The sequence below is a fragment of the Dermacentor silvarum genome, chromosome 6 (genome assembly GCF_013339745.2).
Source record: "Dermacentor silvarum isolate Dsil-2018 chromosome 6, BIME_Dsil_1.4, whole genome shotgun sequence".
NCBI lineage: Eukaryota > Metazoa > Arthropoda > Arachnida > Ixodida > Ixodidae > Dermacentor > Dermacentor silvarum.
This window is the reverse complement of record NC_051159.1, coordinates 82,585,996-82,600,165: the sequence shown is the minus strand read 5'-3', so window position 1 is coordinate 82,600,165 and position 14,170 is coordinate 82,585,996. Positions and strand designations below refer to the sequence as shown.

The 14,170-nt window shown below is 48.2% G+C and overlaps 1 protein-coding gene across 2 annotated transcripts in view; it reads left to right on the top strand.

Moving 5' to 3' along the window:
• LOC119455677 (glycine receptor subunit alphaZ1) overlaps nt 1-14,170 on the top strand; it is a 43,496-nt gene that overhangs the window by 15,964 nt on the left and 13,362 nt on the right. For both annotated transcript variants that reach the window (XM_049668949.1, XM_037717102.2), the window contains one exon: nt 8,282-8,538. In XM_049668949.1, the coding sequence (XP_049524906.1) occupies nt 8,282-8,538 (257 nt within the window). The remainder of the gene's footprint in view (nt 1-8,281; nt 8,539-14,170) is intronic.

Here is a 14,170-nt window from a genome sequence, read left to right as displayed (position 1 = left end):
GCAGCCGCGAGCAAGGCGATTGACACAAACAGTGTTCTATGCACTGACTGGGAAGAAGACCACGCTAGGGTATTTATTATAAGTGATAGGCACCCTGTTTCTGGCCAAATGTTCACAGCTTACTTGCAGTTGTCAATCTTGCAATGGCACGTCAGCGAAAATTCCATGGATCTTATCCTATCGTCAAAGGCACACATCAGAGCGTACAGACAAGGTCATGCGAATATATTAATGGCTAATCCTCCCCTGTTTTTTCCCGCTCATTTATTTCACATTAAACAAAATGAAGCAATCTAGAATCCGCCAACAGGTGGCTTAAAAACGGCTTCGAGAAAAAACAAAGCAGATTGCAGACGTACTGCTAAAGTCATCTCAAGAGCAGTCCTGCAGAATTACCGCTAACTTGACTATGAGTATCATAACTGGGTTAACTTAAAAAAAGAACTAGTACTCATTCTGCTTGCGCCACGCCACTTATACCTATAGGATCAGCTAGAAACAAATGTTACCAGCCTTTCCAAAACCAGTGAACCATTAGCCACTCACTAACTTATCAAGCAACCAATTTATTAAGCAGTCAAATTCATCTGTTGGGATGATGTGAACACCTTTCATCGGCAGCACGAAACTTTGAACGCGTGCCGTGGCAGACGCTGAGGCACCTGCTTTAAAATTGGGACAACCAAATTGTATGCAGTTGTTTGGCTTCACCAATCACAGTGGTGTTCGAATTATAATGAATGTTTCGTGTCGTGTGTACAAGAGGAAACATGTGCCCTTTGTAACCATAAGCAGGTCTTTGTTTTTCACGTATACTTCAAGCTTGGTGCTTTTGTGGACTAGTCGAGCTTGAGCAGGCAGGTGAAAGTCACCGTTACGGGAAATGCTTTGTCGACATTGTCACACACGTGGCCAAGCAATGTCTGCAGAGGACTGTTTTCTGTACCCATATATGTTTTCAACTTTATTAAATTGTGGAGTTAACCGAGCCGAAAGTGCACATTGCGTTATTGTGCAGGGCTCCGAAATAATTTTGACCATCTGCGTTTTTTAACATGCACCCGAAGCACGGTACACGAGCATTTTTTGCATTCCTTCTCCATAGCAATGCGGCCGCCGTGGCCGGGAGCGAACCGTAGACCTAATGATACAGCAGTGCAACGCCATAACCACTCAGCTATCGCCGCGAATACCCACGTTTCCAGCTCACAGGTCACGTACGCAAGGTCATATACACGCTCCCAAACCCGAGATACTCTCGCATTAAAGCATCAGGCAGATATTGTTATGGTCGTTGCAGACATACTACCTAGCGTCTGCACCAACTTCTCAGCTGCCACCTACAGTAGTGCCTACAGGAAGTGCGTCGCATCTCCGCATGCTGCAGATCAGCTGCAGCACCGCGACAGGGCTGTCGCGACGCAGTCATTTTTAGAAAAAACCGCCACGAACTGGAAACAACCTGCTGGCAATGCGCCGTCGCTGGCGTGGTGTTATAAAATTTAATTGCCTGAGCTGAACGGGTGATGCAACAATGCTTGGTCGACCCTCATGTCCAGTCGCCATGCTTATCTAGGTACCCTAGGACGCAGTGTAAGAACGGTAGTATGTCAACAAACGGCGCCTTTGTGGACGAGTCGAGCTTGAGCAGACAGGGAAACGTCACCGTTACGGGAAATGCTTTGTCGATGTTGTCGCACACGTGGCCAAGCAATAGCTGCCGTCCTTGCTTCCAGCTCTTACTTATTTGACAGGTTGTGTATCAGACATACCGCTTTGTTAATGCACATCTTTAACATTTCACTTAACGATAAGACTCCTTTAAAGGGTAGAGCTTTGCATCCACCAGACTAACATGAAACCACAAGGGAATTCATAGGGGTTTATCGGCAAGAAAGCTCCGCAGTTGCAGAAAACTCACCATGTTGTAGAAGTCGAACTCGGAACCACCGAGTTTCCGAGCTGTCACTTCACCAACTTAGCTAACCGTGAAGCTTGCGCTTGACAGCAAGAGAGCGAGTTAATACAACAGAAAAGCATAGAAACAACGACTGAGTAAATTAATTCTGCGGGGACCCGAAGGTTTCCGCAGAATTTATTTCAAGAAATGTCTAGTCAGCAAGCCGCTTACCAATGGCTCCGTGCCGCGCTGTCTATGATGGTCTGGCGCTGAGAACGAAGTCGTCGGTTAGATTTCCAGAAGCGGCGACACAATTCGTATGGCGGCAGACTGCAGCAATTCCCATATACTGAAGTCTTGTTGCACGTTAAGTAAACGGGGCGGTCGACATTATTTCGAAGCGGTCTGCAACGACTTTTGTCATGCAACGCCAGTATAGAACGTAGAACGTCGTCAGTTACTAACTTGAGTGATGGTGAAAGAGTTTTGTGCTTTAGTCCGCACAAAGCTTCAAGTATATGTGAAAAACAAAGACCTGCTTATGGTTCCTAATTTACAAAGGGCACATATTTCTCTTACAAACTCGACATAAAACACTCGTTGTAATTTGAGCACCGATCCGATTGGCATAGCCAAACAATCAGACAACAAAGTGATGGCCGTCCACTGGTCAAAGTAGGCACAGTAACGTGCTCTTTATTCCATTCTGTCGACATGAAAAAAATTCAAAAAAACTAATAAATTATGGGGTTCTACGTGCCAAAAATGCAAAATAATACGGAGCTCCGGATAAAGATAATTTATATTGTAGAAATCTGTTGCACTAATTTGGGGAGGGGGAGTGCGTTTTAGTTCGAGCATAAATGTTTTAATTCGTGAGTCAAGACAATAACCTAAGGAATCCTCCCAGGGTGAACCTTTTGCACTAGCATTTGCACTTGCATGGCTTTTGGGTAACACAGCTGGCCCTGCGTCATGAGACAAGCCGTATGTGGAGGGTTGCGGGTTAATTTTAACTACATTGGGTTCTTGAACGTGCACCTAAGTACTCATGTGTTCTTGCATTCCTCTCTCCTTGAAATGTGGCCACGGATGTTCGGATTCAAACTTTCGACTTCGGCTTCCAAAAACAAAACTCTTGACGCAAGAGGATTTCAACGCCACTACAACAGTTTTGTAGAAATTTGTAACGCTGTTTCGTAGAAGTCCAGCTCAGATAAAGAGAAAATAGATACGTGAAGAAAAATATTGGAAGGCCAACCAGTAGTCAGCCTGGTTCTGTAGCCTACAGTTGCAAAAGTGAAAAAAAGTGTCATAAGAAAACAGCTATTTAGAAGGGGATAACAGAGTTAGCGCATGCACAGGCGCTATAGAGGTTCGTCAGTCTGTCACAAGCGGTTGGTCACATATAGGCAGGAATAAAAAATATTATGGGGTTTAACGTGCCAAAAACTGATTATGAGGCACGCCGTAATGGGTGACTCCGGAAATTTGGAGTCCCCCATTACGTCTTTAACGTGCACCTAAATCTAAGTATACGGGTGTTTTCGCATTTCGCCTCCATCGAAATGCGGCCGCCGTGGCCGGGATTCGACTCCGCGACCTTGTGCACAGGAAGAAACGCATCAGCACCCTTGTGGTTTTCTACTTGGCGTCTGTTTTCCCAGATGTAGCGGCAATATACAAGTGAGGGGCAGGCGCCAGTGTTTATTTTTTTTTTTCGGGGGACTTGAACAGGGCTGTCTCACTGCAGTCATTGGATGGCGCTACGGCTGATACGGCGCCTCGGCGGCTAGCGGCCACACGTGGAAGTAATTTGCGCATGGAACATGTGTTGTGCTCCTTGTCAAGGTCATTTGACCTGCATCTTGATACCGCGGTGCAGGCATGCCTATTACATCGCGTGAGCGTTTGACACAACCTTGACAAGGATTGACACACCATTCGAGCTTGTTGCTCGTACATGCCCAGCCACCTGGCTTTGCGAGTTAATTGGCGTTATTAAAACTCTTGCGAGACTTAAGTTTTCCCCTATGCGGGACGTGCTCTACAATACAATATTTGCATTTGTAGTGTTGCATCTGACGGCCAACCCACAAGCATTTTAGCACAATAGCGTTAAGGGCCTCGTGTCGCGAAAAATCCGTTGCCGGCGTCGGCGCCAACGGAGCTACCCGTGAGTGAAATTACCCGTATATACGCGTATTAGGTGTACGTACGTCTATGCCACGCCTTGGTATATGACATCCAGTATATGCGGGTCATATTAACGCGATAGCGTTTAGGGCCACGTGTCACAAAAAATCCGGCTTCAGCAACCGGCGCGTGATCGCGGATGGCCGACAAAATCATCCAACCACATCGACCGCGCAGGCCCTCCACGTGGTGCAAGGCTTTGGTGAACAAAAATTTAATTTCTCACAGTGAAATCCGTCAGAAAAAATGGTAAAGTACGACTTTACCATTGGGCGTCGGATGCACCATCGGATTGTTTACCAATCGGCGTCGGATTGCAATTTGAATGTACGAGAAAACCTAATTCTGCTTCGAGGAAACTCAAACACAAACCACTTTTCCAGCATTTCTACCACACCTGCGCGCGTCGGGGCAATAGCAAACAATTATTAAAATATTTTTAAAAAGGTGCTAGGGCCTTCACATTTTAATATAAGACCACTTATATTGTCCCTGGAAAAACGTCTTTCAAGCAATGCATTTCAGTTTAAAAGTGAAGCCGACTTTAAGGGGATGGGTGTAAGCTTGGTCTTTGTAAGCTGGCTTTTCCACGTTCAGTGTTGCAGTGAATGAAGCCTACTTGCCGTATGCGAACAATGCGATGCGAACGGATCCCGATAACGTGATAGCGTTATCGGGATCCGTTCGAAGCTTATGCGTCCTCCAAGACTTTTGCCAAACCATTCTATCGCTAAACTTGCTCATCCCTTGTCTTCATGCTTGAAAAAGTTATTTCTCGGAATTTGGGAATGACAGCCCACAAACAAGTGGCATGAACCAAAACACCGACAGCGCATGCCTTTTATGTTAAATCTTCTCAGACTGAAATATAAAAGTGCAAAATAACAACAGAAACCTGAAAAAGATGTAATTTTCGGCGCGGCTGTGCACTATCTCCGAGATCGGCCCACGCAAAAGGCCGCGTTTCTACCAGAAAGCTCGCCTTCGTGCATAGCGTTCGCCGCCAGCGTTTCCCGGTAAGCATTATGGTTACATAAGCTGCAGTTGCCGGGAAGCGAGAGAAGCAGTCAGCGATCTTTGAACGCTATCGCGTTCCACCGTTAAAGGCGAAGCTTAAGCGTCCTCCAAGTTTTTAATGAACTTGCCGAGAGTATTTCAGAAGTAAAACGTGAACTGACCAGCAAAAATTATAAGAAAAACTTTAGGCCCTGCCAAAGACGCATCCCCTTGTCAGAAAGTTGGCTTCAGCCTGCGACAGCTCTTGTTCAAACTCTGTCAATCACTTCAAGTGTCCATCTTCCTGTTCGCCTCTGTCTTGTTTGTAAGTCAGTTTCACACTCGAAGGCAGCCGCAAACTATTCGAAATACAAAATATTTAGAAATGGAATGTCCACATATCTATGCAGTCAGCTTGGTCTCTGTAATACTATTCAAAGCCTCATGGTGGGCAGGCCGATCAAAAAGGCGTCCTCTCGCGCATCATGCCTTGAGCAGGGAGTGAGCACACGAACTTCTCACAGCTACGTGGTTATAGTTGAAACGAAAGCAACAGAAAAAAATCTATTCACCATTACCGGCCCTGCGAAAGTGGATGTCTGGCGAAGTTCTTGAAACCCACCACTACAACTGCTGAAGGGGGTCATCATCATCATCATCATCAGCAGCAGCAGCAGCAGCAGCAGCAGCAGCCTATATTTTATGTCCACTGCAGGACGAAGGCCTCTCCCTGCGATCTCCAATTAACCCTGCCTTGCGCTAGCGTATTCCAACTTGCGCCTGCAAATTTCCTAACTTCATCACCCCATCTGGTTTTCTGCCGACCTCGACTGCGCTTCCCTTCTCTTGGTATCCATTCTGTAACCCTAATGGTGCATCGGTTATCCATCCTAACGCATTACATGGCCTGCCCAGCTCAATTTCTTCCGCTTAATGTCAACCAGAATATCGGGTATCCCCGTTTGTTCTCTGATCCGCACCGCTCTCTTCCTGTCTCTTAACGTTAGTCCTAAGATTTTTCATTCCATTGCTCTTTGTGCGGTCCTTAACTTGTTCTCGAGCTTCTGTGTTAACCTCCAAGTTTCTGCCCCCTATGTTAGCACCGGTAGAATGCAATGATTGTACACTTTTCTTTTCAATGACAGTGGTAAGCTCCCAGTCAGGATTTGGCAATGCCTGCCGTATGCACTCCAACCCAATTTTATTCTTCTGTGAATTTCTTTCTCATGATCAGGGTCCCCTGTGAGTAACTGACATAGATAAACGTACTCCTTTACAGACTCTAGAGGCTAACTGGTGATGCCAAATTCTTGTTCCCTTGCCAGGCCTATTGAACATTATCTTTGTCTTCTGCATATTCATATTCAACCCAATTCTTACACTTTCTCGATTAAGGTCCTCAATCATGCATTTCTCCGCAAAGTTCGGGAATTATTATCTCGAAACTGGTGTCATCCTGAGAATTAATTCCAAGTGGATCCGCCTTGCGAACTTTACGGCTACAATTTGTAAATTGTAATTTGGGCCATCAGGTAATTGGTTAAAAACGTAATTAGTGAATTTTTGTTAATCATTCGATTCTGCATTTCAATTTGTGGAAGTAATGTCCGCCTCTTCCAGTAGACCAGCTCGTTAACTAGAATTGGGCTATCTGCCACAGGAAACCTTAAATAAATTTTGAAAGTGTTCGCTGAAACACCCTGTATAGGAAAGGCCTATAGTGACGTCATTCCCTGCGTCGCAGCCGCGGCAGCTTGCGCAACAATAATATTTACCGGGAAACGTATGTGGGGAGCACTACGCGATTCTCATTGTTATCAGGAGCGCCTTATCATCAATGATGCGGTTTGGATGTTTTTTTTTTTTTTTGTGCTTGTTCTTTATTGAAACGAATACTGTGCTGTAGCATACGTGATACCAAAGAATTTGTGTACATCGAGCTCCAGTCGCTGAAGGTTTTTATTTTTTTAACGCTTAAGCATTTCTTCCCCGTGAGGACGCGCCGCGAAAAACCCGACCAACAAGAGGCTAACAAGTTCGCTGTAAAAACAACAAAATATCTCCCAGTCTGTCTCTCGCCGCCTTTCTCGGGCGCGAGCGGTAACTGCCACTCCAGCTTCGCCACCCAAGGGCGTGCTGGTGCGTAGGGTCTTATATATATATATATATATATACGGAGGGGTCGTTCGCAAAGGCGCCAACCTATGAGCACCTCGTGCTTAGAAGACGCGGCAATGTCATGGTCTGGTTTTGAACGGTTTAAAAACAGCTTATGAGTCTCAACAATTAAACGGTAGCTTTGTGTGTTTGTGTGTGTGTGCGTGCGTGCGTGCGTGCTTGTCTTTCTTCTTGGAACACTGTTACCGATAAAGCGTCTCCTATCATCGAGCCTGCGAATGTCGTGTCCGCAAAGCAGCAGATCGTTCTTGCGACACAGTCGCTATAGCGGTGCAGTGCATTAGCGCCTGCACGATATTTTTAGTGTACGCTATATTGTAAACCTACGGCTGCTTAAGGGCTGTTTCTAACGTCATCTCTCATCTTCTCTCTCTCTCTCTCTCTCCTCTCTCTCTCTCTGTGGCTATCTCGATGCGATGAAACTTTACTGTGTCGCTTGTGGTTGGGCGTCGCCTTTACGAACACGTGCTGTTTTCGTATAGGCATGATAAACAGTGATTCGATCATGCAGCAATGTGCTTGCGATAAGACGATCCAACACATCCTATTTTACTGTCCCTCTTTTGTCATTGAAAAACAGACATTTCGTGCCACTTTAAGCCTCAAGAAAGGCAGAGCAGAAATAATACTGGAACCATGGCCTCGACCATCTTCCGGGCTGCTAGCCACAAGAACAATGCTGCACTTTTTGAAGTCGGCTGAACTCTCCGACCGCCTCTCATAACGCGGCGAACGCTGTTATGTGTGCGCGCGCGCATCACTTACTTGTTCTCCCCTTCCTTCTCATGCTCCTATTTTTTTCCTTTTCTTTTCGTTCTCTTCTCCCCCAGTATACGGTAGCAAACTAGGTGCAACCTGGTTAACCTTCCTACCTTTCCTTTACTTTCTCTCTCTCTCTAACGCGAATAGATAAGCCAATCAATCAATTGATTTTGATTGATTGATTGATTGATTGATTGATTGATTGATTGATTGATTGATTGATTGATTGATTCTAAACACACTGCGCAGGAGTACACGGCCAATCTGCGACTACGGCTGACGTGGTACGACCAGCGGCTAATCTACGACGCCGACTCTCTGCAGCCGGACTCGCGCATCCAGGGCGACCATTGGCACGCCGAGCGGCTCTGGCTGCCCAGTGTCGAGGTCACCAACACGATCAGCTACGGCCCGGCCGCCGGCCACTTGGAGTCGTCCACGGCCCCCGGGTCCACCTCGGTGCTGGTGATCGTGCTTCCCGACGGGACGGTGCACCTCATCAGGAAGTACGCGTGCTTTCGTTTCGCATTAGTCAGACGTTGGCACCAGCGCTGTTAGGCTCATTGCCCAATCATGCGTATTATTGTCGCGCACATGCGAGAACTCACTCACGAATCATGCGTCGAGGTATTCTGACTAACGAGTATAGCACGTATATATCGCTCATCGTGCCTTCATTTTTACATGATACCAGCTACAGTCACCTTCCCTCAGGCAGTTTCCGTCAGGCGCTCCCCCTCCGTCGCGTTGTGAGAATGCGTGCAGTACTGAGGTGGCTTTTCTTGAACGAGGCACTTTTCACAAACATGTGAATCTGCTGCTCTTGAAAAACTAGGCATTTTTAACAGCGAAGCTGTTAAATCTGGAGTAGAAACGTCCGAAGTCCGCAGAAAACGCCACGCCATTGCCTAGCAACAACCCAGCTAGAGTTACTGTATAGGCTCCTTTTTATTGCGATAGCAATTATATGAACACTTCAACCGGATTTCTGCCGTCGGCGTCGCCGTCGCCGTCGCCGTGAATTTCCGTATAGATAAAATCTTCGCCGCGCGCCGTATGCCCGAGCGGAAGCGTGCGGGGACGCACGCTATCACGGAGAGCGAACGCATAAAAATGTCACAGTTTCGCCCTAAGGGCGAAGCAATGAATGCGATAGCAACACAGCAATGTCATACGAAGTAAGGTGAGCGGCTTTGGTAGCAATATGAATTGTAGTAGACATGAATATGAATTGTAGTAGTCCACGCGCAAGCAAGGAAGCGGGAAGCCAGCGCCGGAGGGAGCGGGGGGGGGGGGGGGGGGGGCGCACTTCTACTCTGCCAACAACCGCGCTCGTCGCTCGCCCGCACTGTCTCTTATCTCCACACGGCTCTGACCTTTGTATGCACTGTGCATTCGCCGCTCAATTTCCGTTGAAGCGATAGACCGCACGTACCTTCGCCCGCTGCGGCGTATGCGCTTGCTGCCACCGTTTTGACGGTCGTTGTCTGTAGTCATTCAGTGTGATCTATTCATGTTTGTTTGTGCGCGCTCACACCACGCTTGTTCATTCAGTTAGTAATAGTCGGGCCACATTTTCCAACGCACGCTACACATGCAATGCTGCCTGGATCGGCAGTGCAGCGCTACAGGTGTGTCCCTTCGCACGCGCTGCCCACGGGAAGCGCTTCTCATCAACACCACCGTTTCACACGCGCCTTCTCGTGGTCATCGAGTCTCTCTTCATATCGGTCTACTTACGCCACAGCACACCTGCTTACTTAATTAGCTCATGTCTACTACAATTCATATTGCTACCAAAGCCGCTCACCTTACTTCGTATGACATTGCTGTGTTGCTATCGCATTCATTGCTTCGCCCTTAGGGCGAAACTGTGACATTTTATGGGCTCCCTGAGCCCATACAGTGACTCTAAACTAAGCCACAGATGCCCACCGCCTGGCCCAACCTCGCCTAGCCGCACATGCGCCTAAGCCGTAGCGATGACGTCACCTCGAGTTGCCTATACAGGAACCACCGGCGCAGGTGCGCGCTTGCTTCGCCAGACACAGACACGGCTCCGCCGAGCTCCCGTCAGCTGCGCGCTACTGCGCATGCGCCGTGACGTCATCCCAGCGTGTCATCTGCTGTGCACCGCCCGTACACGGTGCATAGCTTTCGCCCAGTGTGTATGCGCTTGGCCTCGGAGTTTGCCATAAAAGGCGCTGTGCCTAGTCATGTCAACTTTCGCTAGATATCGAGCGGCTAGGCTCCAACGCGTTCGGCGTTGGCAAGCAACAGCGTTCTTGGCACTGTGCCAACCTTAGTTAGCCTGCGTGCGTTTGTGGCATACCAGGAACGCTGTCGCTCGAGCGTAGGCGCCGACGCGTCCAGCGCTAGTTACGCGAAATGTCGCGAAAGGGAACCTCCGAAAATGATCGATCAAGTACCTCCGAAAATGATCGATCAAGAATACCTTCCATACATGCGTAGTTAAGTTAAACCAAGTTAAGACCTAGAAGTAGTAGCCAGTAAGACTTGAGGATCGGCAGTTTCGCTGTACCTAAGCTTTTCACGACCGAGTGTAAACTTGCCCGATTTTTCTGAGCACAGAGGACTAGCACTCAAAAGCACTCAAAAGGCCACCAGTGGCATCACGGTCAGAAATTATCGCGTTTTGGTGCATCTCTATTATATGGTGAGCCCTTGTGTGGTTCTTTTCTGTACGCCCGCGTTCTAATGAGTGTAGTGGGTCGTGTTCTCGTCTTCGCCCCCCCCCCCCCCCCATTTGTCTTCATCTTGTTTGCAACATACGTCTAAGTTTTAAATATCATGGTCAGTGGTATACATCTGTCACCGGAAAGCTCCCATTCCCTATAATTACTAGCAGCCAGTTACCTCACACCACGTCCACCTAATTCGCTTCTAACAACAGCTACTCATTACGAAAACCTAGAACTAATTATGGTAAATTTACTACCAATCATTCAGCCAAATTACTCTGGAATTCATTACCATCGCATAATAAGGTACTGTCTGACTTTTACAGATTTAAATCAAACTTCCGTAAATATTTCCGCTTAGTGTAGTATTCTAGCTGTTACTGTCTTTAGCAATTGCTTTGTGTCATTAAAATATATTTTTTGCGTTAGCTTGTGACATCCGCAATACGCTGTTTTTGTAGTTATGTTAGTTTCTCCACGTATTTTAGCTTTCTAGTTAATACTAACGGGAGGTCCCCCCTGCAATGTACATATATACGAGGTTTTTCAGCGAACACTTTCAAAAATTCCTAAATGTTGCCTGTGGCAGATAGCACAATTCTAGTTCATGAGCTGGTCTAATCGAAGAAATAGAAATGCACGATCGAATAATTAACAAAAATTCACTAAGTAAGTTTTATTGCGATAGCAATTATATGGACACTCCAAAGCGGATTTCTGCCGTCGGCGTTGTCGTCGCCATCGCCGTCACCGTGAGGTTCCGTATGACGTCAACGGCGATGAAATCATCACCGCGCTCCGGACGCTGTATGTGCGAGTGAAAGGGGCGAGGGACGTGCGCGCTTTCACGGGGAGCGAACGCACGTCGGAGAGCAAACGCGCGTTCTGCGCCGTGCTCCCTGAAGGGCTGCAGAATTAAGCGTCTCTCTCCTCCTTTACAATCACCATATATTGACCCTTTTCGCGGCGATCCCGTGGGCGCTGCCATATTTGATCACGTGGTGACGCGTCCATTGCTTGCCTCCACTGCCTCCGTTGCTTCCTTGTTTACAATGGAAGTGTACGACGCCGGCGCGGCTTAGAAACCCTCTGTTTTCGGAGATATCGTAGACGGTGACTAGGTGGACGACACGAAGCTTTGATCACAGCCTCTGAGAACATGCAAAAGCGCTTTCGGAGCCGATTAAGCTATGTCCAAACTGCGCAAGCAGCGTATGTGGTGCTTGTTCTAAAAGCGGGGATAAAAATGTATTCCAAGCTATCCAAGCTTTCCGATGATGAATTCAGTCAGGATTAGTGTGTTTTGCTCTTTGTTCGTTATTCGGCAAATATTTTGAAGCAGTGGCTTGTCAGTTTCTGACTCAGTGAAGTTCCTTGGTGCGGCCACTATCTGATTATTTTCTGCCTAATCGCTCGCGGGTGTGCTCAGTTCCGAACTTCCAATAGATTTGTTCTTGGCTTGAAACGTAGCTGTTTGTACATTGTAATACCTTGTAGCAAATATATATTACGGCTAGTAAATCGCTTACACTTGTGGACCGTCACGAAACATTCAGCTTCGAGTCCGTCATTTATTGTGCGTATACAGTGCGTATATATTCAAGTGTGTGCCCATTCACTTATTCTTGATACGTCGGCGATAGAGTGGTCGTAAGTTTTCCTGCCATTTGGGACAGATATGTATAGATAATGTGCACGAAACTTACTATGACAGTAAGAGGTGCTACTCCCACTGTCATTGTTTAACGAGTGGTACTCACTCTTGCTGACGTTCTGGGGATGAAGCCCTTTCTTTGAAGGTTAGCGATACAAGGCTGGCGGATGAGCATATTTCTGTATCTTCGAGGAAAGCCGTACATCACGAATTCATTAAGTGGCGTACATCACGATCGAAGTGCCGGTAACACGTTCGGACAGTTGCAGCAGCGGTCCGCGAACTTGGCCACACAGATTCATTCTATTGCTTAACATGCCAGTCACTATTTTTGCAGCCAACTACTGCACACGCCTTCAATCCACATGATTCAGTCTAGCATGATTGGAGCACAGTGTGTTAGCGAAAACTCAGTTGCATTTCCGACAGCTGATCGCACAGAAGCAAGGTAGAAGCGGTAATGGTTTCGTATTCGTGCGCGGCTGCTGAGGAGAGGTATGGCGCGCCGCCGTGAGCGCCATCTCGTTTCTCTAAAACAAACTGCTCCGCGAAAAGGGTCAATAGGAGAGCAAACGCGACTTCTTCCGTCGCGCGAAAGGCCGTGGGGGGTCGGGAGGAAGAGAGGGGAGGCGACGTTTAGCTGCTGCACCAAATGCGTATTATATAAAAACGTTGCGAGGCGAGAAGGTGGGTAAGATTTCCGACGCTGCTCGACAAGCGTCCCAGTCTGATCTCGTCGAAAACCTCCGAGCCGCCCCCAGAGGCGCCGGCAACAGTCACGTACGCCGCGCGCGTTCGGTGCGAACGCGCGCAAAACGCCGACGGCGTCGAGAACAGTTCTGCGTGTTGCTGGTGCTGCTGCATGTCCAAGTTTATACAGCTGATAAAACTAATATCCTTACTCCGTATAGCTCTCGACTAATTTGCTATCACAATTGATGCTTCGCCTTCCGGGTGAAACTGCGACAAATTTTATTGCGATAGCAATTATATGGACACTCCAAAGCAGATTTCTGTCGTCGGCGTCGCCCTCGTCGTCGCCGTCGCCGTCGCCGTCGCCGTCGCCGTGAGGTTCCGTATGACGTCAAAGGCGATGAAATTGTTGCCGATCGATAAGTGGTTCTTGAGGGAAAGGGAAAGGTTGGCGCTATCTTCTGCAGCCCTTGAGGGAGCACGGCTCAGCGCCAAGAAATAGTCGCCCCGGTAAGTGGTTCTTGAGGGAAAGGGAAAGGTTGGCGCTATCTTCTGCAGCCCTTGAGGGAGCACGGCTCAGCGCCCGAACGCTGTATGTGCGAGTGAAAGGGCGCGAGGGATGCGCGCTTTCACGGTGAGTGAACGCACGGCGGAGAACAAACGCGCGTTCTGCGCCGTGCTCCCTTAAGGGCTGCAGAATTAAGCGTCTCTTTCCTCCTTTACAATCACCATATATGTAGAGCAAACGCGACTTCTTCAGACACGCGAAAGGCAGTGGGGGGGGGGGGGGGGGGGGGGGGAGGCGGCGTTTAGCTGGCGCGTTTGCGCCGTGCGTTCACTCCCCGTGAAAGAGCGCGTCCCTCGCGCTCGCACATAAGCGTTCACGATTTCATCTCCACGTCATACGGAACCTACGCCGACGGCAGAAATCTGCGATTGCTATCGCAATAAAACGAGGCGACTTCCGACGCTGCTCGACGAGTGTCCCGTTCTGAAAGAGGGGGCGAGGGGGCGACTCCGGGGGGGGGCTAGGGCCAAAGGCCGCAGGCGTGCGTGCGGTGACCCCGAGACACTCGAACAGCTGCGGCA